This window comes from Theropithecus gelada, chromosome 14, assembly GCF_003255815.1.
Source record: "Theropithecus gelada isolate Dixy chromosome 14, Tgel_1.0, whole genome shotgun sequence".
Classification (NCBI taxonomy): domain Eukaryota; kingdom Metazoa; phylum Chordata; class Mammalia; order Primates; family Cercopithecidae; genus Theropithecus; species Theropithecus gelada.
In genome coordinates, this window is record NC_037682.1 from 96,875,842 (window position 1) to 96,903,476 (window position 27,635).

At 36.4% G+C, this 27,635-nt stretch overlaps 2 protein-coding genes across 3 annotated transcripts in view; both read right to left on the reverse strand.

Moving 5' to 3' along the window:
- On the reverse strand, window positions 1-26,301 carry LOC112605778 (caspase-5-like). 2 transcript variants are annotated; one of them, XM_025355644.1, is made up of 9 exons: window positions 26,269-26,301; window positions 16,429-16,680; window positions 9,412-9,521; window positions 8,138-8,311; window positions 6,354-6,588; window positions 4,953-5,096; window positions 3,445-3,554; window positions 1,805-1,907; window positions 1-411 (listed from the first exon to the last, which is right to left on the reverse strand). In XM_025355644.1, exons 1-8 carry the CDS (start codon window positions 26,273-26,275, stop codon window positions 1,809-1,811), a joined length of 1,131 nt encoding a protein of 376 aa, XP_025211429.1. In that variant the 5' UTR covers window positions 26,276-26,301; the 3' UTR covers window positions 1-411; window positions 1,805-1,808. The 2 variants fall into 2 exon arrangements, with proteins under 2 accessions (XP_025211429.1, XP_025211430.1); XM_025355645.1 differs by lacking the exon at window positions 16,429-16,680.
- LOC112605953 (caspase-1-like) overlaps window positions 1-27,635 on the reverse strand; it is a 105,069-nt gene that overhangs the window by 30,644 nt on the left and 46,790 nt on the right. The gene's annotated exons all lie outside the window — the stretch shown is intronic.

Below are 27,635 nucleotides of genomic sequence, written 5' to 3' on the forward strand. Positions count from 1 at the left end.
CAATTATCTACATCCCTGCAAACACCTGTTATTTTCTGTTTGTTTGTATGTTTTGATGGGAGTCTTCTAATGGGTATGAGGTGGTATCTTTCTTATACTTTTAGACACCATCTTCTTTCATCCTATTGTTGGCGGTAAGTCACAGCCAGTAGTCTTCATCAGCCAAGTATAGATGTTACATCAGCCATGAAACTCGAAAATCCAGTTAGCTCCTTCCATTTCATTTCCACTTGTCCACCATTTTCATGGAAATTATATTGTCTATGAGAGAATCTAAAAATATACAGTTCATACAATCTAAAAAGATACCATCTTTACTTTTATCAAAACACCAAATGTTGAATATGCAAGCTATACAGGTAAAGGTGCTCTTTGGTGTTGACAGAGGAGGGCTGGGCTGCCTGTGGTTTCCTGCAGAAGAGAGAAAGGACAGAAGGTCAAGATGGTTATCCTTCACTGCCTTCATCCCATCCCTCATTATGATTCTTCTTCCATCTTCTGCCATATGCTTTTGTCATTTCCCTTGACTTCCATCTGTGACCTCTGTGACTTGTTTAGCAAAAAGTACTTAGGAGTATCTTTGTAAAACCTGAATTAAATTAAGTCACTTCTCTTTTCCAAAGCACTGGAAGGTTTCCCTATCTACTCAGATAATATTTTTTTAAATATTTACCATGTGACGTTCAAGCACAATGTGATGAGGCTCCTCACTGTTTCTCCTAATTTGTCTCTGTCATTTCCCTCACTTGCATTCTCTTTTGGTCACACTGTCTCATTGTAGTTCTTTTTAAACATGTTTAGCATTTATCTGCCTCAGGGCATTTGCCCTTGTATTCTGTGCTGGAACACCTCTCCTGCATAAGAACCTCATGGTTCACTCTCCAACTCTGTCCATTCTCTATTCTAATTTCATTATTTCAAGGAAGGTTTCCTGAATAAAATACCTACAGTTAAGCATGTATTTTCTACTGTCCAATAACTGTGGCTGAATGTCAGTAATGAGAGAGCCAAGTAAAAAGCACTCCCTGGCAGAACCTCCCACCAGCCTGTGCACTGGGAAGAATGTGCACTGGGGTGGAGCCTTGGGAAGTTCATGCCATTTGCAGCAGGGAGAAGCCTGGCCCCTCCTCTTCCTGGGTGGTACCTGGTATTCAAACTGCAAGGCAGAAAGGCACTAGCAGGATTCTGGCTCTGTGAAGGGTCCGTTTCCCATTTTTTTTTCCTTTTCACACAATAAACCCTGCCCTCTTCACCTTTCAGATTGTCTGTGAGTCTAATTTCTCATGGTCATGTGACAAGGACCCCATCTTTAGCTGAACTAAGGAGAAAGTCAACAACAGTAATGTGATACATGCACTCAGAGGACCAAAGCCTTGCTTTCCCCATAGTTAGCTCCTGTGTTTACTCTGTTTTGTTCAAGGTCTGATGCAATGTTGGCAACTAAGTGTGGCAGATGGGAGAGAAACAGAGAGAGAGACAAAGAGAGGGAGTGTATGAGAGATCGATGAATATAATTAATAATGGTAACGTTTACACATTACTATTTTAATAATTACTAACCTAGGACTTTCATTGTGTATTACATTTTGCTGCAATTTTCCTTACCTCCTTGATTGATTATATAGTTGGGGGAAACTAAATGCATATAAGTAGAATAAACAAGAGCACATAAATTCTCACCAGACTGCGTCAATAAAGAACTCTAACTTGACCATACAAGTGGTCAGCTGTCATTGGTCATTGAACTTCACCACTAATATAGCTCTTCCATTTATTTCACCCTCCAACAACTCTCAATACTTACATTTTCAATTGCCAGGAAAGAGGTAGAAATCTCTTGTCAAGGATACTCGTTCTATGGTGGGCATCTGGGCTTTAGCCATTGGAATTTCAAATGATTTCTGTACCTAAAAGAAAAAACAGTAGATGAGATATAAGGGATTTTGGATTCTCAGAAAGCACTTTGCACCATGAACCAGGAAATACCTGGAATGAAGACAGCTTCCAGGGTTGATAGGACCAAGCCCATGGATATTCCAACTCCTTAACGCTGCTACCCTACCTCTTAGAATTGACACCCCATGTCAGACTGTACACTTTACATCAAAATAAACACTGCATGCCAAGTCAAGGCTTTTCAACCTCCATTTTCTCTATTTTCCATTTTTGACCTACAGATGTGGAAATCAATTAAATATCCCTTGAGATATGCTCATGAGAACTGGATATGGAAGACAGTACTTTCAACCCTCACCAAGGCTGATTCTTCAATTTAAGTAGAATTAAATCCCAGAATCTTGCTTTAAGGCCTGAACACTGAACAACTTTCATGCCGACACCACCAAGCTGACCCCTGAAATCTTATGCAAGGACTGATCAGTGAGATCCTGCTTACCGTAAATCCAGTATTTCTAGTCTTTTTCCAGGAATACCCTCAAAAGTACAATGTCTCATTCCTAATCATCCAAAAGGACTTAACGTCCCAGTTCTCTATTCACAGAAACCCTGTCTCAATTTGTGGTACAATCTTCTTTAAACGCCAGTGGTATATATTCTTCTTCCCACAAGAGTTTTACTGTTTTCTACAATTTTTAATTTAGAAACAACCACACTTTCCTGTGTTAATACCAATCCTATTTTCCCTTAAAAAGAGAAGGAACATTTATCTATTCATTTATGCATCTATTTATTCAATATATATTAATTGAATGTCTGCTATATGTCAGGCATATTGAGGTGCTGAGCAAATCCCCGCCTTCTTGAAGTTTGCATGTTAGTGAGTAAATACAGGTAAAAAACAGACACATAAATAACTATTAATATATGCTTAGTGGGAGGAGATAAGAACTGTGGAGAAAATAAAATAGGAAGGACGGGGAATAAGGAAGGTCCCAAGTTGGGCAAAGAATAGTAAACCTTCCCTTCTGCCCTTTTCCATGGAAAGAGTGATTTCTTTTTTATTCCCTCTTACATGCCTTTATGAATTCTACCACAATGTGTAATTACACATTTTTTTGTCAGCCCATATTTCCAGTATCCATATCTCTCACAAAAGTGTGAGTCCTAGGTAGTCTTAAGCCATGCAAACTTCATTTACCCCTTTGTTATCAGGATGAAGTCCATCACCTCCATCCAGTTTTTATTCATTTAGTAAATTAATCAAAATTATTTCAAAATGTTTTCTATTCTCTGAATTTTAATAACTTACAACGCAAAACATGAAGCTTATAGCTGATATTATTTTGTTTTACTTTGCTCTTCTTCTGGGATATATTGACAATTTCTTTCTCTAAACCAGATTTTAAACACCTGAATGACAGAAATCAGGTGCCGTTCTACTTTTGCTTGCCTGAAGAAGTGTGTCATTTTCATTCGATTAGGGAATAATGATAAATTCTTTCTGAGCAAATAAATAAATGACTAGAAAAGGAAACAGAAGCTTACCTTCTGAAATATTTTCATTAGGTGGTAGCACCAAGAATATTTCTGGAAGCATGTGATAAGTTCCATGATGAAGATGGAGCCCTTTGTGCAGTCTCTCCAGGACATGTTATCTATGATGATACAGACTGATATACCTTGGGCTACGACTTTCACTATGTTTTTGTTTATATTTTTGTTTTTGCATAGCTTGGGAATTTACTTGATAGATTTATGGAAATCCCTTATAACCTAACATTTACTTAGGTTTCACACAGAGGAAACAGAAAAGCTGGCAAAGGTTGAACAAAAAAGACAGCTTGTAAACATTACAAGAGATTGCATAGTGATTGTATTTTCATTCTTGGAACTGACTTTCTATTATGGACCTCATGTTCATTCACTTTGCTTAGAAAAGGGGTCTTGAGAAATAACTGGAATTGTTCCACTTTACAAAGTAAAGAACAGAAGCCCAGAAGGATGAATAAAGGTTCAGTGAGGAAGCAACAAAAAATTGCTTTCTGGTTCCAGGATTGTTTACAGATTGCACCATGATGTCTTTTACCATACAATAAACAAAATAGATGAACACATCCAAAGTTTCAGTTATAGAAGATTAAAATATCATAGAAAAATACTGTATAATATGGTGCCAATAGTAAATAATCCTGTCTTATACACTTAAAAATTTGTAAAGAGAGTAGATCTTATATAAATTATCTTTATCACACCCTTGCAGAATGATGATAATAATAAATAGAGAGCTGGAGGAATCTTTTGGAGGAGACAGAGATATTTACAGCATAGATTTGGGTGATGATTTGAGGGGTGTGTACTAATCTCCAAACTTATTAAGTTGCATGCATTAAATATGTACAGTTTTTGTATGTCAGTTATGCCTCCATAAAGTGGTTTAAAAATAAGACTTAAAAATTTACAACTTGGAAAGAGTAAAATGTAAAGACCTTTAGGATGATTACCTAGAGGTGAAATGCAAACCACTGTTTCCTGTAATTAGACCTAATTAGCCCCACCCTAACATTTCCTACTTTTTTTTAAAGGGCATTCACATTTTTATCTGGACACTCAATAACATTGCTCTTTGTAGGATCAAGTGGAATGTATGTGGAAGAGGGCTTGAAGTTGCTCATTTAGAAAGACAGCCAGTACTGGGATCCATAAAACTTATATTCAAAATGTTAAATGGATTTGATAAAAAAACAGAATCCATCATTTATGTTTACATGGTGTGTGATGAATGCGGTTACTTGTATTGTATTGCTTTACAATATTTGGCATACCTTTGACTGTAAAGTGTAACACTTATAAAAAAACTACAATTTCTTAAAATGTGTGTGTGGGAGGGGGAAGGAATCTGTTCTCACAGCACACATAAGATCATGCAAAATATATAGAGAGCACACACCATTCTCTCAACTCATTGTTGCCTAGGGCCTATGTTGATTTCATAGGGTCATTCAAAGGTGTCCTCAGCACCCCCACATTTTTTACTGTTGCTAAAAGACACATACGTGGTGTTGAAGAACAGAAAGCAATGAAGTCCTTCTCCACGTGGACTCTGCAAACAGAATCTTCCTCCAGGTTCTCAGGTGACTGTGAAGAGATGACTGCCAAGGATGCTGGAGAGTCTCTGACCCAGTGTTCCCCACATCCTTCTGTAGAGACATCAAAGATACATCAACTTTCTTTTCTTTTTTTCTGTCTTTTAGGTTACGTTAAGTTCCAGAATAGAAATGCAGAATGTGTAGGTTTGTTACATAGTTATATGTGTACCATTGTGGTTTGCTGCACCTATCAACCTATCATATAGGTTTTAAGCCACGTGCATTAAGTATTTGCCTTAAGGCTCTCCTACCCCTTCCCCCCGACCTCCCGACAGGCCCCGGTGTGTGATGTTCCCTTCCTTGTATCCATGTATTCTCACTGTTCAGCCCTCACTTATAAGTGAGAACATGCAGTGTTTGGTTTTCTGTTCCTGCATTAATTTGCTGAGGATGATGGCTTCCAGCTTCATTCATGTTCCTGCAAAGGACATGATCTCATTCCTTTTTATGACTACACCGTATTCCATGGGATATATGTACCACATTTTCTATATCCAGTCTGTCATTGATGGGCATTTGGGTTGGTTCAAGAGGCATCAACTTTTTATACACTGCTGTGCCTCCCTTACCATGGCTATCACAGTTGCCCACCTTGTTATTTTTCAGTGTTCTTTCTAACTAATTTAATACATATATACAGACCCACACACATGCAAACACACACACACACACACACACACACACACTTTGCTTCGTCTCTAGTGTCATTCAACAATGTGTCAATTAACAGTGAATTTATCATGTCATTACCAGTTTTCAGTTAAGTTATTTCTGCTTTCTTAAAAAACAAACAAAACATACATCCCAATAGTCATGAGGCAATTGGAAGTCAGGAATAAAAAGAGAGAGAGAGAAGATTGACTTAAACCCCTTAAGTTTCCTTAACTCCTTACTCGTTTTCCTTTCAACAACTATAAATAAATAGGGTGCGTGTCTCACATGATAACTTCAGTTTCAAGTGCAAATTCTTCAGAAACCACATAATGTCAAAATGTCTGTAAAACATTTACAAATCAAGCTATCATGAAAATGATTCCATTCCAAAGTTTCAGTATTTCTGTTTAACTTTGATTTAGGGATTCTGGTGATCTCCCTCACCGCTTACTGTGGATAAAATTGTACAGAAATTTCTCCGCTGATGAGACAATTTCTCATTATACCAGACCCTTAGGTAGAGTTTCTTTAGAATTCATTGTACTTTATTTGCACTAGATGGGGTCTAAGACTGTTGCCCCTAAATATAAACTAAACATCAAAATCCTCTGCATACACCTTCATAACTGTTAGATGTTCAGTCCCAGCACTCACCGCCTCTGCAGGCCTGGACAATGATGACCTTGGGTTTGTCCTTTAGACTGAGGCAGTTTCGGTTGTTGAATATCTGGAAGACGGTGTCATAAAGCAGCACATCTGGGTTTTTCTCATCATGTGCAGTTCCGCAGATTCCCTCCAGGATGCCATGAGACATGAGCACTAGGAACGTGCTATCGGAGGACTTGTGCTCTGGTCGCCTAGCAAAAGCCCTCAGTTCTGACTCCATTTCCTGTAAAAGAGCAATGTCTAACTTCAGTCAGAGAAGCATCACAATTAATAGGATGTCCTAGATTTACCATGAGTGAAACAAAATATGTGACATCTGTGTCACGGTGCTTCACATAGTGCTTACTCAGTCATGACAGCTGTTTTATGTTTTTTGTTGTTTTGTTTATTTTTTCCTTCGTAGCGGAGCTGTGGGTTCCTACTTTTTCTCCCTGCTGACGCACCATGCACTGTCTTCTTAATATACTGTATATTTTTATATGTTACTTATATTACTTTTTTTAAATCTCAATCTTGTCTCTCCTTTCCTAACAAGAGTCATGTGTTATAAATGCATCACAGCACCGTCCTTGTAAAATCCAATGTACGTTGCTTAGAATAAAATCAATCTTCTTGCCTGACCATTCTCACCCTTACATTATGTCTGTTCTGCTTCAATCTCTAGTCATACTGGTCTTCTCTTGTGCCTCACGTGTGCCAGTTTCATTTTCAGCTCAGCTATTTCACAGGTAGCTCCCCCTACTTGGAAGGCACTGCATTCACATCTTCCCAGAGCCATCTCATTCCTTTTGGTAGTTCAGTCCAACTCCTGTGTTCTCTCCCAACAGAGGCTTTTCTGGACCAACCCAAAAACGTCACACTCCATCCAACATTCCCTCTCATGTTTCCTTTTTGTTTTCTTTTTGCTTATTTTGGATTCTCTTCTTATTCTTATACAGACACATACACACACTCATTCTCTGAAATTGGTCTGGTTTTGCTTATATTGTGAGATTTTACCTCCACTCTAACCTAGATCCTTGTAAATTTGAAGCTTCTTGTATCATTTACAGACTTATCCACAGCATCAGGAAAAGCTCTTGGCCCCAAAGTTTGGATTTAATATTTGTTTTAAGAGTGCACTCCTGTGCCAGGTGCAGTGACTCACGCCTGTAATCCCAACACTTTGGGAGGCTGAGGCGGGCAGATCACGAGGTCAGGAGATCGAGACCATCCTGGCTAACACGGTGAAACCCCATCTCTGTTAAAAATACAGAAAATTAGCTGGGCGTGGTGGCACGCGCCTGTAGTCCCAGCTACTCGGGAGGCTGAGGCAGGAGAATTGCTTGAACCTGGAAGGTGGATGTTGCAGTGAGCCGAGATCATGCTGCTGCACTCCAGTCTGGGTGACAGTGTGAGGCTCCGTCTCAAAAAAAAAAAAAAAAAAAAAAAAGTGCACTCATGCCAAAAACACATTACTCTGTGATTTTCTGTGAAATCTTGGGGCTACATCCCAATCACCTGATCTTACTGGAACTCAATAATAATTGTGAAAATACATGCCAATCATATTTTGTCTCGTTTTATGGAGCTGAGGGTATTTGAGGCTCAGAAGAGACACAGATTTATGTATTCAATAGTTTCTTTTACTAGTGCATGTGTGCGTGTATGCGTGTGCACACACACACATGAACCCAGAGGTTGTTAAACCTTGTTGAACTTCTATAAAGCTAACTAATTAGAAGAATATATGTCGCCCATGGGTGAGTGTGAGATGGCTTAGGGGTTCTTACCCTGGCTGTGAGTTTCGTTTTCTCAACCACATTGTAGCCCAGGCCCTGAAGCAGCCCTTTCATCCCCAGGATGTCAAAGTGAGCCCCAGTCCTTGGTGGCAGATGATCAAACTCTGTATTGCATATGATGAGAGCTAGGCGTTTGCGGTCCTCTCTCTTTTTTATTGGATAGATCTGCAGGAGATGGAGATGAAGCGACTTTGATTACCTGAGTCTCTTTTCAACCTCCATATGCCTCATTATTTTGCTTTTTTCATGCAGCTGCCCCCTTCTCTAAACTCTATCAGGAGACACTGCCTTCCCCTCTCTCTCAAGAGCCCAGACTAAGAACCAGGACATATCTGGAATTATTATTTAACTTTCCTCTCTCTAGAGCCCAGAGCAAGAACTGGGACATATCTGGAATGATCACTCAAGAATCTTGAGGAAACTGAATAATTCCTACCCCCTTCCTTCTTTTTCTTCTCCACCTACTCAAACATTTCTTATATTCAGGTTCAAATCAAATTTCATATAAACCAAGAGATGTTGTCATTGGCTCCAGTAAAAATAAATATAGCAAATATTCTTTGCCTTTGATACTATTTTAAAAATATAAACTTAAAATGATTTTCAAGATTTAATTATACTTTTCAAATATATTTTATGTCTAGGCTTTTCAACTAGAGTACAAACAATTACTACTCAGCCATGTTATCTTAAAAACATTTTTATTTTGTGACTATATCTGAAATGGTAGTAAATCCCAAATAGATACAAAAATCAATAAATGATAAAAATGAGGAAGCTACATTTTATCATGGGTTGAAAGAGCATTGGTATCTGTTTGAAGCCATATGAATCCTTGCCTACTGAAAGCATCTATCGTAAAGGTTACCACTGTCACCACCTCCTCATCATTTACTGCTTTATGTATTTCTGCATTTATGGCTAGTACTGTGGCTCCAGCCTGTAATCCCAGCGCTTTGGGAGGCCAAGGCTCATGAAGACAGGATTTGGAGAACAGACTGGGTGACATAGTGAGACTATGTCTCTACAAAAAAAAAAAAAAAAAAATCAGCCTGGCATGGTAGTGTGCATCTGTAGTCCTAATTACTTGGGAGGCTGAGGCTAGAGAATCTCTTGAGCCAATGTGTTCCAGACAGCAGTCAGCTATGATCACACCACAGCACTCCAGGCTGGGCAACAGAGCAAGACCCCATTTTTAAAAATGTGCATTTAGTGAAAGCAATTGTTTCTCTCTTTTTCCCCATTTCATGCAGAGAGCACGGAACCTCATCATGGTTTTCTTTACACCGTCTCAGGAATTCTTCATGAGGACAAAGTATGAGAGTATTTGTAGATTCTGCTGACTCAGGTGCTCCAGCCTCAATTTGCAGAAGAGCTGTGGGATATCACAAAATATAAATTAAGATCTAAAATTGACACCCTAACATCACAATTAGAAGAACTAGAGATGCAAGAGCAAACACATTCAAGAGCTGGCAGAAGGCAAGAAATGACAAAGATCAGAACAGAACTGAAGGAGGTAGAGACACAAAAATACCCTTCAAAAAATCAATGAATCCAGGAACTGTTTTTTTGAAAAGATCAACAAAATTGATAGACCGCTAGCAAGACTAATAAAGAAGAAAAGAGAGAAGAATCAAATAGATGCAATAAAAAATGATAAAGGGGATGTCACCATCTATCCCACAGAAATACAAACTACCATCAGAGAATACTATAAACACCTCTATGCAAATAAACTAGAAAATCTAGAAGAAATGGATAAATTCCTGAACACATACACTCTCCCAAGACTAAACCAGGAAAAAGGTGAATCCCTGAATAGACCAATGACAGGCTCTGAAATTGAGGCAGTAATTAACAGCCTACCAACCAAAAAAAGTCCAGGACCAGACAGATGCATGGTCGAATTCTACCAGAGGTACAAGGAGGAGTTGGTACCATTCCTTCTGAAACTATTCCAATCAACAGAAAAAGAGGGAACCCTCCCTAACTCATTTTATGAGCCCAGCATCATCCTGATACCAAAGCCTGGCAGAGACACACACACAAAAAAAGAGAATTTTAGACCAATATCCCTGATGAACATTGATGCAAAAATCCTCAGTAAAATACTGGCAAACCAAATCTAGCAGCACATCAAAAAGCTTATCCACCATGATCAAGTGGGCTTCATCCCTGGGATGCAAGGCTGGTTCAACAAACACAAATTAATAAACATAATCCAGCATATAAACAGAACCAAAGACAAAAAACACATGATTATCGTGATAGATGCAGAAAAATCCTTTGACAAAATGCAATAGCCCTTCATACTAAAAACTCTCAATAAATTAGATATTGATGGAACGTATCTCAAAATAATAAGAGCTATTTATGACAAACCCACAGCCAATATCATACTGAATGGGCAAAACCTGGAAGCATTCCCTTTAAAAACTGGCACAAGACAGGGATGCCCTCTCTCACCACTCCTATTCAACTTAGTGTTGGAAGTTCTGGCCAGGGCAATCAGGCAGGAGAAAGAAATAAAGGGTATTCAATTAGGAAATGAGGAACTCAAATTCTCCCTGTTTGCAGATGACACGAGTGTATATTTAGAAAACCCCATTGTCTCAGCCCAAAGTCTCCTTAAGCTTATAAGCAACTTCAGTAAAGTCTCAGGATACAAAATCAATCAGCAAAAATCACAAGCATTCTTATACACTAATAACAGACAGAGAGCCAAATCATGAGTGAACTCCCATTCACAATGGCTTCAAATAGAATAAAACACCTAGGAATCCAACTTACAAGGGATGTGAAGGATCTCTTCAAGGAAACTACAAACCACTGATCAACGAAATAAAAGAGGATACAAAAAAATGGAAGAACATTCCATGCTCATGGATAGGAAGAATCAATATCATGAAAATGGCCATACTGCCCAAGGTAATTTATAGATTCAGTGCCATCCCCATTAAGCTACCAATGACTTTCTTCACAGAATTGGAAAAAAACTACTTTCACGTTCATATGGAAACCAAAAAGGAGCCTGCATTGCCAAGACAATCCTAAGCCAAAAGAACAAAGCTGGAGGCATCACACTACCTGACTTCAAACTATACTACAAGTCTACAGTAACCAAAACAGCATGGTACTGGTACCAAAATAGAGATATAGACCAATGAAACAGAGCAGAGCCCTCAGAAATAATACCACACATCTACAACCATCTGATCTTTGACAACCGTGATAAAAACAAGAAATGGAGAAAGAATTCCCTATTTAATAAATGGTGCTGGGAAAATTGGCTAGCCACATGTAGAAAGCTGAAACTGGATCCCTTCCTTACACCTTATAGAAAAATTAATTCAAATGGATTAGAGACTTAAATGTTAGACCTAAAACCATAAAAACCCTAGAAGAAAACCTAGGCAATACCATTCAGGACATAGGCATGCACAAGGACTTCATGTCTAAAACACCAAAAGCAATGGCAACAAAACCCAAAATTGACAAATGGGATCCAATTAAACTAAAGAGCTTCTGCACAGCAAAAGAAACTACCGTCAGAGTGAACAGGCCACCTACAGAATGGGAGAAAACTTTTGCAATCTACTCATCTGACAAAGGGTTAATATCCAGAACCTACAAAAAACTCAAACAAATTTACAAGAAAAAAACAACCCCATCAAAAAGTGGGCAAAGGATATGAACAGACACTTCTCAAAAGAAGACATTTATGCAGCCAACAGACACATGAAAAAATGCTCATCATCACTGGCCATCAGAAAAATGCAAATCAAAACCACAACGAGATACCATCTCACACCAGTTAGAATGGCCATCATTAAAAAGTCAGGAAACAACAGGTGCTGGAGAGGATGTGGAGAAATAGGAACACTTTTACACTGTTGGTGGGACTGTAAACTAGTTCAACCATTGTGAAAGTGTGGCGATTCCTCAAGGATCTAGAACTAGAAATACCATTTGACCCTGCCTTCCCATTACTGGGTATATACCCAAAGGATTATAAATCATGCTATTATAAAGACACATGCATACGTATGTTTATTGTGGCACTATTCACAATAGCAAAGACTTGTAACCAAGCCAAATGTTCATCAATGATAGACTGGATTAAAAAAACTGTGACACATATACACAATGGAATACTGTGCAGCCATAAAAAAGGATGAGTTCATGTCCTCTGTAGGGACATGGATGAAGCTGGAAACCTCATTCTCCGTAAGCTATCACAAGGACAAAAAGCCAAACACTGCATGTTCTCACTCATAGGTGAGAATTGAACAATGAAAACACTTGGACACAGGAAGGGGAACATCACACACTGGGGCCTGTCATGGGGTGGGGGGAGGGAGGACGGATAGCATTAGGAGATATGCCTAATGTAAATTACGAGTTAATAAGTGCAGCACTAACATGGCACATGTATACATATGTAACAAACCTGCACGTTATGCACATGTACCTTAGAACTTAAAGTATAATAATAATAAATAAATATAAATATATAAATATAAATATATATATAAATAAATAAATATAAATATATAGATATATAGATATATATATAAATTATGGCTTCTGCCCCTGTGACCGAATTTATCACCTAAGAACTTTGAGAGAGAGAGAGAAATCTTAGGAAAAGACTTCTTTGTATGTAGGGGTTATAGCTGTACCTAATTTCCAGCTTAAGGAAATGTATTGTGGGAATTCCCTGACAGAGAAAGCAGATCTCCCCCAACCCCACCAAGAAAAAAAATGCAGTTATAGATTCTGATTATTCTGGAGAAAAACTCTTGATGATTTAGAGTTAAATTTGGCTTTTCTATATTCAGAAAAACAGTTTGATTTTTCCAGTGGTTTTACCCTAGGGTACTCATTTATTTATTTGGACTTTTTGCTGTGTCGGGGCAAGAGTGTGCTAATACTTGTCAGAGTGCTATCTTTTTGAAATACAATGTGTGTTCCATGTGCAATATTAAATTCTCTAATATCACATTTACAAAAGGTAAAAATAATTTTAATAATGTATTTATTTAAATAATATATTCAAAATATTATTATTTCAACATGTGTCACTAGCCACAAGTTAAGTACTTAATAGCTACATCTGTCTGGTGGCTACAAAACTGGATGGGACAACATCGTATTTTGGAGTGATAGTCCCCTCCTAGTTCACACTACATACAGATATATGCATACAGCAAACACTTAACAGAATATTGAATTCTGTACCATCCTGGTAATTTTTAAGCAACCTTTATGTTAATTACTAATTTTTCTAGAGGAAATAGGCTTCAGCTATCTTTCAACAAATTGTGAAATCACCTATTTATGAAGAAATGTCGTCTAGTGACAATAGTACTGTGTCCAAGGTCAAAGGGACAAATGTTTGTATGAGATTCTGACATAACTCTGGACATCTTGTCTCTAAACTGCTGGAGCAGCCAACACTGTCCAACTCATATTTTATAATGTGAGGAAATAATACATCTCTTTTGGATAAGTTTGCTTCTGAGTAATTCTGATCTATCCCCTTGTGAAATGTAATATTGATCTCTTTTAACCGATATTGTGCGAAAAACTGGGAGATTATTGAGCCCTCCTTCTGGAAAAGAAAAAGGAATTTACATATACAAACTAGAAGAAAAGTTTACTAAGATCTAATAAGAAGATTTCTTTTCATAAAAGGAATGGACAGGCATATTTTTATGTTTGGTTAAGTGATCCAACCAAGACATAGGAATCATGAGTAAAGTAATATTATTCTGTATAAAATTTGCATTGTTTTGTAATATTTCATGTATTTTTTATATTTCTATCATTTGTTTCTGTTCATTTTTAATAATATTTTAAAGTAAATGTCTTGCTAAAGTGTATGATAAAAGCCTGAGTTCTGGGAATACAATAAGTTATAAGTGTGTAAGGAAACCAAACCTTCTAAGCATCAATTTTTTCATAGATTAAACAGTGACAGATGCTTTTTCTTTTCATTTCAGAAAATTCTGCCAATGTGAAGACATCCAGGGTCCTGGGATATTCCTGGTCTGAGGGTATGTTTTCCTGTTTAAAGGTCTGGAGAACTTCCAACTTAACAGTCATCTCCTAATGACTTTTATGTGTCTGTGTGTAGAACAGGTGTTTTCCAGTAAAATTAGAAATTAGAGAGAAATTCTATCTTATATCCAGTAGTAGAATTAGTATAAAAATACTATTTTATTACAAAATAATAAATATTATAGTACAATCTGCTTCCAAAGAGAGTTTCTATTAGCCTGGCAGGGCAACAAGAAGTAATGTGGAAATCAGGAGTTTAGATAAAAATTTCAATTTGAGTCTTATCTGTTATCTAATGAAACAGGAATCTCTCAGGAATCTGCTCAACAATCTCTTTACATTGACACAAGAAAGGGAGTGGTGGAGTGGTACAGGATCAGAAAAGCAATTTCCCACATCACGTAGGGACTTACATGGTTATCTCTCTGACTAAATCACATCATTGGTATATAGTGTGTGTATGTGTATATATGTGTGTGTGTGTATATATATGTGTACATAAGTGTGTGTGTGTGTGTGTGTGTGTGTACATACAAGACTTTGTTAAATAACAAACGAATAGCTAGGATTCTTCTTATCCTGCCCTCCAGAATCCAATGCTCTGCTGGAAACCCTCAGAATTACAATCATATCCAAAGACCTGTCCAAGGCCTGTACCCCTTCTAATAGCCCAGCCCACCCAGCTTCCTGGTATGCTGGGCCAGTGTACTCAAAGTGTTCTGGGATTGATCTTTCTGGAGAATCCAAATGCAGACAGAGTGCAGGGAGCCACTGGACCCCTGCTGCAGGGATTTGCAGCTGCCTCCTTCCTGCCACAGCCTCTGCTGATCAGATAGGCTATTTCAGTTTATAGTTTAGTGCTCATCATATATGATATCTGGGATTGCTAAAATCATTTTGAAGCCCTTATTGCTACAAATATGATTCCTATTTGCTGCATTATCTCTGATTTTTTAAAACGAATATTTTCCCCCTGCCATTCCAGGTTTGAGGGAAAGGAAAATACTTGCAAAAGACCAGTTTAAATACTAATAAGAATGCATCCTTGCCTAAAATCTTGGACAACTATACTAGCATGTGGTTTCTGTTGAGGGGAAACTTTCCCCATAGAGAAGGGGAGTTTATTTTGTGTAGTGACGTTTGAACAATTTATGTTGCTTTGTGTTCATGATCATATATGATTATTGGTAAACTGTAGTAGTTCAGGGCTGAAGATTTCAGTTTAAAGTCTATGGTAAATTGAGTTCATCCCTGGGAAACATTAATCTGAGAGTATTTAGGCTCTAATAATTCTGATAATTCAATCTGTGTCAAAGGTTTTGAACTGTTATAAAATTTAAACATTTTATAGTAGTTCCCTGATCATAATTTTGTAACTCACAGAAATGAGTAAGCATCGGAAAATTCTAATTTGTGGTGCCCAAATAATAATTAAGAAAGTACTCTTTATTGCATGCATACACTTCATTTGTTTATTCATCACACATTCATTAGGTATCTGCTATGTGCCAGGATCTCCATTAATTTCTCTTATTAATTGGTGAAGAAACCAGTTACATTCTGGTAGCAGAAACTTGGTGCATATTACTTCTTTTTACTGAAGCGGAAAAGGGTTAAAAGTGGAGCACGTTTATTCTGGAAAACAAAGCGTTTAATTTTAGCTGTATTCATTTTGTGGTGCCAGTGAAACACTGGAGCAGAATTGTTGAATATGCCACTAGAGCTAAATAAGTCTGGAGCTCAGATGAGAGAGTTATGAGAGCTAACATCTTGGAAGTTGTTGGCATGTGGTGCCTGACATTACAATGTTTCTAGCTGTAGACAGTCTAGTGAGAAAGTACTGGAACTGTCCACATTTCACAGGTGGTAAAACTGATGACTAGGGAGAATGGAAGGTTAAGAAACTTGCCTGAAGCTGCATAGTTCACATGTGACAGAATCTAACTTTAGGTTTAAGTATCCCCTACTAAAAAATCTCCCCTATTAACTATTTCTGTGCACAGTCTACACACAAGGACACAGATATTTGGCTAATTGGAAATTTGTTCCCATCCCATAAAAGATAAGGTGGTCTCTAACAGGACGATGACATGTTTACTGAAAATGAGAGTTTAGAAATGAAAGTGTAGGAGGATCACAGATAACACTGCATGGGCCTTGGAGTCGAATATATTCTGGAAAATTTAACATATTTATTGTGTTAGATGCAGCCTTACGTTTTACACTGGTGATCCTTTGGTCCATATTGAGAAGGGTTTGGGTAAACCTTTGATGAGCCACGCGATTCTTTCGCACAGAGTCTACCAAGATCAGGGCCTTGTCTTCAATTTTGGCATTGTAATAATTTTTCTTGTCCTCTTCATTCAATGTCAGAACATCGTGTTTTGCCAAATGATTAAACACACCATGAAGCATATCTTTACCCAGGTATTCCAACACCTTAAGTATTTCTTTTTTGCGATTGTCTTCTATCAGGAAGAGAAAGACTCCTTTAACTATGGGTACAGCTTAAAGAGTTCTGCCCTCACCTAAGACATAACTCTGTAATATGAAACTCTTCTGAAAATACATTCTATTTTACCATGTCCCCAACGAATAACACACCCTTATTTTTGCACCTGCAGAGTTCTCTCACCCATCAAATTCATACCAGACTGTGTTTAGCAATTCATTTCCTCTTAAATTTGTTTTTATAGCTTTTCTTCTCCCTTCTGTGGCACTGGGCGTAATGCTAACTTCCTGGTCACCTGCTGTTTTCATATTTCTCTTTCTCTTGTTCCCAGTTCATGATGATGATGATTTACCTGAAAGGCACACTCCCAGGACAGTCCATGCTCTTGTCTAGACTGTAAATACTACTAAACTATGCAATCTGACCTCTTTGTTGTAGTTAGTTTCCTTGGGGAAAACACCATACCTTTTAATTTGCATTTTTAGCACACATCCTATACCCACATCTTTGTGCTCATTAACATCTTTGTGCTCAAAACGCTTAAAAGTACTTAGCATGCTTGCTGAATACATGACTTAATGAACAAATGGATGACTGCATCTACAGTCCTAATTTTTTAGGATCTTTTCCTCAATCAAAATTTGAAATTGAAAATAATATGACAACCAATCTAGCATGGTGAATTTATGTGACATCAGGTTAATTACTACACCTTAGCTTAATTTGAAATGTTATTGGAAAATGTAGATACCAGTGATAAATTGTTGTGCCTGTCCTTCTACCAATTACTGCCAGTCATTGGTAAAGCAACCAGTTGCATTCTGGTGGGAAAAATTTGATATATATTAGTTTCTTTTCCTAAAATGGAAAGGGGTTAAAGTTGGAACAAATTTGTTTAGAAGAAAAAGTGTTTAATTCTTAGGTAAAAATTAGTTTAATAAAGCCAATGAAACACTGGAGCAGAATTGTTGAAAATGCATCTAGAGCTAAATGAGTCTGGAGCTCAGAGGAGAGTTCTGGATGACAGCTAACATCTTGGGAGTTGCTGGCATGTTGATGCCTACCAGCACAATGTTTCTAACCTTCCACAGTCTTGTGAGAAAGTACTGAAATTGTCCTCATTTCATAGGCAGTAAGACTGATGATTCGGGAGCAAGAGAAGTTAAGATACATGCAGGAAGCCACATAGATTATCAATGACAGAATCTAGGTTTAGGTTTGAGTATGTCTTACTACAAGCCTCTACTATTAATTATTTCCATGCACAGTCTGAACCCAAGGACTCAGCCTTCTAGCCAATTGGAAACTGGATCCCACCCTACAAAAGACAAGGTAGTCCCTGAAAGAAAAATTATAGGTTTAGTGAAAATGATAGTTTCATAAAGGTAGGATGGGGGATCACAGAAGTCACTGCATGGGTCTTAGAACTGAATAGATTCTAAAACATTGGAGATATCCATTGTAAAATATCCAGTCTTACTTTTTACACCGGTCGACTTTTGATTCGTAGTAGATAGGGTCTGCATAGGTGTTTGTCCAGCCATGTTGTCCTTTGGCATGTGGTTTGTCATGAGGGGCCTGTCTTCACTTTTGACATCATCATGTTTTTTCTTTTCCTCTTTCTTCAATTTGGGAAATCTTTTTTTCACTGAGTTATCTGATGTACTCCGAAGGGCACGTTTGAATAGAGCTTCTAAATTCTTATGGCGTTTTTTTTTGCAGCTGTCCTCTGTCAGGAATATAAAGACTCCTTCAAATACAGGCATAGCTTAAAGAGTTTTGCCCTTGCTTTAGACAAAACTCTGTTATGTGAAACACCCTTGAAAATACCTTCTGTCTTACCATATCTTCAACAAATACTCACTATTTCTTTGTACCTGTAGCATTCTCTGACCCATCAAATTCCTACCAGGCTGTGTTTAACAATTCATTGCTATTTAAATTTGGTTTTTATAGCTTGTCTTTTTCCTTTCTGCGGCATTGGGCCTAAGGCTAATTTCCTGATCATCCACTGTATTCAGATTTCTCTTTCTCTTGCTCAAAGCTCATGATGATTTACGTGAAATGTGTGCATCCAGGACAGTCCATTCTCTTGTCTAGACTGTAAATTATTCCTACTAGACTGTAGGATCTTTCCTTTTCTCTGTATTTAGCTTCCTTGGTGAAATAACTATATCTTTGAATTTGCATTTTTTAACACACAAGCTATACCCAATAGTGCTAATTAAGAATTTTCTGCTCAAAATGCTTAAAAGTACTTAATCTGCTTGCTGAATACATAAGTAAGCATCCAACTTAATCATTCAGTGGGTAAATGCATCTGGACACCTAATTCTTTAGCGTCTTTTTTCAAACCAAAATTTAGAACTGAAAATATTTAACAAATATTATGGTAGATTAATATGACACTGAGTTATTGTATTACTCCTTGGCATAATTCAAATTTTTACCAGGAAATATCTATATATATCTATATATATCTACATATATATACTTATATATATGATATATACATATATATCAAAGTAATAAATCATTTATTTCAATACAAGAGATATGATTTAAGCAGATTGTATGTGGAAAAGCCAGATATCTCCTCTCTTCTCAGTTAACTCTATGAAGATTGTTATCTAGTTCATCTAGATATAAGGATAGCTTTCACGCAAAATACATTTTCTAAAGAAAACATGTCAGGACATTGAACAAAATTTTGGCCCAGAAGTACCAGACTCATTTTCCAGGTTATCTTGAGTTCATATGTCAATAATGAACCAACCATTATTAGAAAGACACATGGAAGTTACAAAACAGGAGAAAAAGTTACCTAATAGCATATAATAAATGTAACATCTCCTGTGTATTTTTTGTGATTGAAAATGGATTCATATAAAGCAATGACAATCATCATTATCATTATATCATATGAGTAATTGTCACGATTATTAATAGTGTCAGTAATTATCATTATTATAATGATTTAATAAATCAATAATTATCATTATTATTAGAATCAATAAATCAGTAATTATCATTATTAAAGTGATACAATAAATTAGTAATTATCATTATTATTATATCACATCAGTAATTATCATTATTATTTACAAATCTCTCTTCTAAGTATTTTACAAATAGTAGTATACTGGACCCTCACAATAAACCAGTAGAATATTTACTATTTTATCAATTTTATATATCATTTAAATAATAGGTTGCCCTAAATCACATGAATTAGGTTTCAAATCCTATTTTTACACCACATTCCATAGAGTTAACCATGACAGGCTTTCAGTAATAATAGTTAATACATGTTGAACCCCCATGAGGTCAAGTGTTTTACTGAAATTTCACAAAAACCCCATGCAAAATGTATATTAAGCTCTTTTATATGGAAAAGGAAACATATACAGATAAGTTACTTAAGAAATTGAGTGTAATCTTGTGAAAAGAAAACAAAGTATATAGTAACTCCGGAGTAGGAACAGAAGTACAAGTGTTCAGAATCCAGAGCCCCAACTCTTAAGTCATCAAACTACATTACATGACAGTTGATGGAGAGCTTCTTAAGAGAACACAGATAAGATGCTTAAGGAATTCAGAAAAGATGAGAAAATTCCAGGAGGAGAGTTTACAGAGGCTTCTTAGAAGACAAAACAAAAACGTTGGTTTTAAATGCTAGGTAGGTGTCGGAACAGAGAATGTGAAGATTTGCAAAGAGTACGCAGGTTAGTTTATGGAATGTCTACTCTATCTGAGTTCTGAAGTTCTGTTTAACTTATTTGCATGCTTAGTAAACTAATATAGTATTGACTGAATGAATATGTGGAGAAATATGATAAGCAATTAACCTAAAGAGGTTTTCAACACAATAAATGCCACATATGACAAACACACAGCTAACATCATACTCAGTGGTAAAAAGATAAAAGCTTTTCTTCAAAGATTAGAAAGAGGACAAACATACCCACTTTCACAACTTCTATTCTAGAAATCCTAACCAGAAGAATTAGACAACAGAAGGAATTTAAAGACATCAAAATAGGAGAGGAAGAAGTTAATGTGTCCTGTTTATGAATGACATGATCTTACATATATTAAGAAAACCCTAAATGCTCCACCAAAAATCTGTTAGAACTAATACACAAATGCAGTAAGGTTGAAGGATACAAAAACAACATGTAAAAATTAGTATCATTTTTATAAAACAACAAACAAAAAAATTGGATAATAAAAATCTCATTTATAATGGCTATAAAAAAATTTCATGAAATAAGGAATAAATGTCACCAAAAAGTTAAAGATGTATGTACTCATAACTATAAAACATTGACAGAAGAAACTGAATGAGATTCACAAAAATGGAAAAATACCCTGTGTTCATGAATTGGAAAATATTATTATGTCTATACTACCCAAGAAATCTACGAATTCAATACAATTCCTATTAAACCTCCAATGGCATTTTTTACAAAAATAGGAAAATCAACCTTAAAATTCATATGGAATTATGAAAAAATTCAAATAGCCAAAGCATTCTTGAGTAAAGAACAAAACTGGAGGCAGCACACAGCCTGACTTTAAAATATACTGCAAAGTTATAATAATCAAACATAGTACTGGCATAAAAACAAACACAGAGAACAGTGGAATATAACAAAAAGGCCAGAAATAAACCCAGTTATTTGTAGTAAGTTTATTTTTGACAAAGTTTCAAGAACACACAATAAACTAAGGACATTTTCTTCAATAAATGATGTTGGGAAAATTAAATATCTAAGAGTAGAAGAATGAAATTGGGCCCTTATCTGTCATCATATACAAATATCAATTCACAGTGGATTAAAAACGTAAGCCTAATAACTGAAACTATTAAACTACTACACAAAAACATGGGAAAGCTTAATGACATTGGTATAGACAATGATTTTTGGATGTAACACCAAAAACATGGGAAAAGAAAGCAAAATTAAGATATGAGATTACATCAAACTGAAAAGTTTTGCAAAGCCAAGGAAACAGCAGTGTGAAGAGACAACCAACAGAATAGGTGTAAATATTTGAATCCATATATCTGATAAGATATTAATATTCAAAATATATAAGAAACACAATTCAATAGGAAGAAAATAAATATTACAAAATGAACCAAGGACCAAAATAGACATTTTTCAAAGGAAGATGCATAAATGGACAACAGGTATATACAAAATGCTCAACATCTCTGATCACTAGGGAGATTAATACCACAATGAGATATTGCCTCACACCTGTTAGAGTGATTACAATGGGTATTATATAAAAAGAAAGATAACAAGTGTTGGAAATGATGTAGAGAAAAAGGAACTCTAGTATACTGTTGGTGAAAATATAAATTAGTACATTCATAATGAAAAACAATAGGAAACTCCTCAAAAAGTTAAAAATTAAAATGAATTAAAAATGTTAAAAATGATGTAGCAATCCAAATATTTAGTATATATTTTAAACATTAAGTATGTTGAAAAGACATATACACTTCCATTGTGATTGCAGCATTATTCACAATAGGCAAGATATAAAATCAACCTAAGTATCTGTAGATGGATGAATGGATGGAGAAAATATCGTAATGCAACAGTATTCAGCTTTAGAGAAATGAAAAAAATCCTGTCATTTGTGACAACATTGATGAATGTGGATAATATTATATTAAATAAAATAAGCCAAGATGGGCACCAAAACACAAATACTATATGACCTCACTGATGTGTAGACTCTAAAAAGGTTAAACTCATAAAAGCAGAAGGTAGAATGGTGGTGATTAGGAGAAGACAGGAAGTTTGGGGAGATGTTGATCAAAGGAAACAACATTTCAATTAGATAGAAGAAATAAGTTTTAAAAATCTATTGCACCACATAGTGACTATAGTTAGTGATGTATTCTTGAAAATTGTTTGACAGTGTAAATTTTAAGTGCTGTGATCACAAAAAAAGATAAGCATATGATGTAATGCATATGTTGTTTAGCCCTTTAGGGATTCTACAATATATATTTCAAACATCATTTTGTACATAAGTATATAAAATATTTATTTTCCAATTAAATAAATACAATAATTTTTATAAAAAGCAATTCAAGACGTTTGACTTGAGATCCTCTTTTCATAATCTATAAATTCTCATAGCATCAATTATAAGTTTAAAATAATAAATAAATTACTCAAATTTACAGATCAGCCCAGATGTGGATCCTGTATGGAAACCCATATGTCCAACGAGACATCACTTAAAATTATCCCACAACCTCATTCAATTGAACTTTTAAAATTGAACTGCTAATTTTCTTCTATTTCCATCCTTCATTTTCTCCTCCATATAGTAAAAAATAATACCTAACTTCCAAGTGCAGGAAGGCGGCAAAACGTTATGATATTAAACTTCTTCTGCCTTCTTTATGTCTTATTCCCCAACTCAATTCACACTGCACTGATTTTATTTACTAAACATTTTCAGAATCTGACCACTACTCTTAATTCTAATTGTTCATTACTTCTATTCAGGCCAACACCCTTTCTTTCTTAATTACACCAAGAACCTTACACATCTTCTTTTTCTCCCTACTATTCTATTATTCACAATGAAGAGTGTTCCAATATTAGATTTGGCCATGAAACCCCTCAACTTATTCTAACCTAGGCCTTCTCATTCAGCCTCATCTTCTGATACTGTCCCCACCTTGCCCATTACAATTAAAATATTCTGCTCTTCATTTAACATCTGGTCCAGTCTCCTACCTTCTCCTTGCTTCCTATTCTCCTATGCTTTCTGTTTATTCTCTAAGTCTAAGACAGGCTGACATTTTTTTTTTTCAGGCAACCCTCTGATTCTCTGAGGGAAGACAATGTCAGAGGTACATGTCCCTAGGGCACTTTGTTTCTCTTTAGGGTAGCATACTTTTTTACCTTTAATTGTGATTTCCAGCCTAATTCTCAGCATCCACCATTAGATTTTATGCTCTGTGAGGGCAGGTGGCCATAAACTAGGCCTGCACTACTTCTGGCATTCAAGGGAAGTCTAATAATTATCGACTGAATCACTAGTTGAGTGAATGTAGAAACAAATGAATAAATTTTAGGTATGGCCCAACTCTTGAAGAATATTTAATAAAAGGTAAGTAAGTTTGATTTTATTTAATAGACAATAAGCACACACTGGAAGTTTCAAGCAGAAGAAAGGCATATTCATTCTGGAAAATTTAGTGAGCAAAAGTTTGTGAAAAATACTCTGCTAGTGGTGAGGGTACCATTTTGAGGAAATATTCTTACATGTTCAAGCTTACAGTCAAGTGGAAAGATAGATATGCAAATAAGTAAAATAAAAAACATTATAAGGATTTAAATAATAAGCAGATGCCCCAAAAAAAGCATGAGCACACTGTGTCTCAGGTAGAAGATAGTTGTCCAGAGAAGGGAGGGCTTGGCACAGAGACCTGAAAGACTAGGAGGAATTTGCCCCTTGGACAAGTGAGGGCTGGTCTCCTAACAGAGAGCAGTGTGGGAAGAAACACAAAGATTTTAGGGTGTCTAAAGTAATCAAGAAGCTGGGAAAACTGGGCTTTAGAAAGTATTGAAGTGTGCAGCCAGGACTGAAGTGGGTGTGATCAGAGATAGGGCCCCCATCTGAAGATGTTTGTTTGCAGAAAATTGACAAAACGTTAGAGTGTCGAGTTTAAGAGTCAGGCCAGCCTAGAGTCACTCTTCTCGAGAGACATTAGACCAAAAGAAAATTTTTTAGTCCTTTTCTAGACATCTTCCTCAACTATAAAATGGCAATAATAGCACAGACTTAACTGACTGGTTTTAAATATTCAGTCAGAGAGAGTGCATGAGATACCTATCACACAGGATTATTTTTAAAAAACAGTTTTTATTGATTATTTTTTGTTATTTTAATAATCACTGAATTGAAGTTGCAGTGATAATAAAAACGAATGGAATAATTTAGAGGCCAAATTCATCGAGAACAGTTTTGGTCCTGGGCAAAGTGATGTGATGTTCTTACACATTTTACATAGGGTACTGTTTTTCACTAGTTTTAGTTAACAAAGACCAACTACACATGGTTATTTATAATTATTGACCCACTTAACTCGTTTTTGATTAGCACCCTTCAATTTCTCCTCTCTGTTATCTAATGATTCTCCTGACTCCAGGCTATGACCAGTAAAGTCAGCCTGCCCGGCCAAAGAGGTAGCCATGGCTATGAATTTGACTTACTCCTCCCTGGCCAACTGCTTTTTAGTATCATAAAATACACAAAAAAAATTTCAAAAGCGAGCAATTCCTGCATTTTAGGAGTTTCAGTTAAATGTTGTGAGGTGAGACGTAAACCTTGGAGATAATTAAGCTACGGGAGAACCAAAGGAAGAAAGAAACTCAATAGCAAGGAAGTACAAGTGAAGTAGAATACAGTCAATATTTGCTTTTTTTTCTTATGAACTTGAAAATCATGCCTCAGTGATTAATGGAAAAATGAAAAAGTATATTTTGAAAGACAGAAACACCTATCTGAAAGCTTAGATATTTTTAAAAAGGCAATAGGGAGTCAATGTATGCTGCTGAGTAAGAAAATTACATTAATAGATCCCTAGCACGTGAGAGGTGAGATTTAACTGACACCAACTGTGCTAATAATGCTAACCTGCAGAAGAACCTATGCCAGGCTAGCTTCCTAAGAATTGTTGGCAGATCTTTAAAGGTTAATAAATGTCTATAGTCTGTAAAGATTGAGCTATTCAGGGTTGGGAAGGCGGTGGTAATCTGATTTTTAAATGTGACTACAGATTATTCATATATGTTATAAGGTTTAGAAAACGCTGCTCTATTCCAGTTTCTTCCTTTTTCCAATGAGGAGAATGAAGCCAAAGAAGCAATATGACCTGCTGGAATAGTAGCTGCTTAAGTAGCCCAAGACTCCAACTCATAGGCTTTTTCAGCTTCTGTGTATAAGACAGTTGGCCTGAAATTAGTGTACAGTATGGACTGAAGGGTTAAGTTTCTGGGAGTGGGAAGCCAGTTAAAAGTCTACGATAGCAACCTAAGAAATATTACATTATAATAGTTAGTACCATAACTACACAGAAAGGTGGAAAAAATGCAATCACTTTAAACAGACCAATAACGTAATTCAAGATAAGAGAGGACAACACGTTGAGAACACAGAGGCTCTCAGATCTGATTATAGGGAGAAGGTTCCTAGTCTGGAGGATTAATTTGGAATCAAAAGGAAGCAGAGAAGATTTCAGAGTGCATTTAGAAATTTCTGGAGTTTTCTCACACAAATAACTTACTCTGTCTTCCCTTACCCTCTCTTTGATTAACAGAAGCTGAAGGAAAGGAATTCGCTCTTTTCTGGCTTGAAAACATCTAGAGAACATATTCTTCCTCAGTGTCTCTAACACAGGGTCTCATGATTCAAACTACATACCACCAATAAGAGAAAGATTCAGTATGCACACTATTGTTGATTTTCCTTTTGCTATTTCTGCCTGTCACACAGCAATAAATCAAGGTTTTTCTAAGACCTGAGTCCCCAGCTGCTAGTCAGAAAAGGACCCCAGACTCACCAGCCATCGCTAACAGCCTCTGTCTCTTCGTACAGCACTGGAAAGTGGCTCGGACTCAGAATTAAAAGACACCAGGTATTTCCTTATTGCAGGGAGTGGGAACATATGATCACAGATTACAAAGTTGCTTCTGGGAACTTCTAATTTCATTACTGGGAAGTACCCTGTAGTCAGCAAATTGGCTTTCTAGTCTTGAACTCTAGATTCTCCCCTGGGGAAAAAAGTTCAAATAACAAAACGTTGTTCTGTGGGTTGAAACTTCAGCCTGGTTTTCTTTTTCCTTTTCTCTCCATAGCCCCACATCTTCTATTCATCCTTCTCTTCTGATCTGTCAGTTTTTCTACCTCTACTCATCTAAAAACACATGTCTTGAATGAGTAAAATCTAACTAGTTTCCTTGCATCTTCCCATAAGAATTAACCAAATATTTTGTATGGCTTGGGTTTCTTTATTTTTCATTTCAATTTTTATTTGCGTTTCAGAGGTACATATGCAGATTTGTCACAAGAGTATATTATGTGATGCAGAGGTTTGTGGTACAATTTAACCTATCACCTAGGTAGTGAGAATAGCACCCAGTACATAGTTTTTCAGTTCTTGCCCTCTTCCTTTACTCCTCCCTCAGTAGCTCCCCGTGCCTGTTATTCCCATCTTTATGTCCATGTGTACACAGTATTTATCTAGAACTTACAAGTGAGATTATGTGATATTTGGCTTTCTGTTTCTGCATTAATTTGCTTAGAATAATGGCCTCCAGTTGCATCCATGTTGCTGCAAAGGGCAGGATTTCATTTTTATGGCTGTGTAATATTCCATAGTAAGTGGGTACCACATTTTTAAAATCCAGTCCACCATTGATGGGCACCTGGGTTGATTCTATTATTTTGGCTGTGGTGAATAGTGCTGTGGCAAACATTTAAAACACATGTCTTTTTGATAGAACAATATATTTTCCCTTGAGGATTCAGTCAGTAATGGGATGCTTGGACAAATGATAGTTCCTTTTTTCGTTCTTTGGTAAATCTCCAAACTACTTTTCACAAAGATGGATGTATCACGTTACTGGACTTCAAGTTATGCTAGAAGTCTGCAGTAACCACAACAGGAAGGCACTGGTACAAAATACAGACACATAGCCCAAGGGAACAGAATAGAGAACCCCAAAATAAAGCCACACACCTACAACCAACTGACACTCAACAAAATCAACAACAACAACAAAAAAGAAATAAGGAAAGGATTGTTTATTCAATACATGTATTTCTTGCTTAAACTGTGCTGAGGAATCATGATGGAGTCTTCTCCTCCCCATCTCCCTGTCTTACCCTTTGATTAGAAATAGTTCTGAAGGAATCCTCTTAACTATT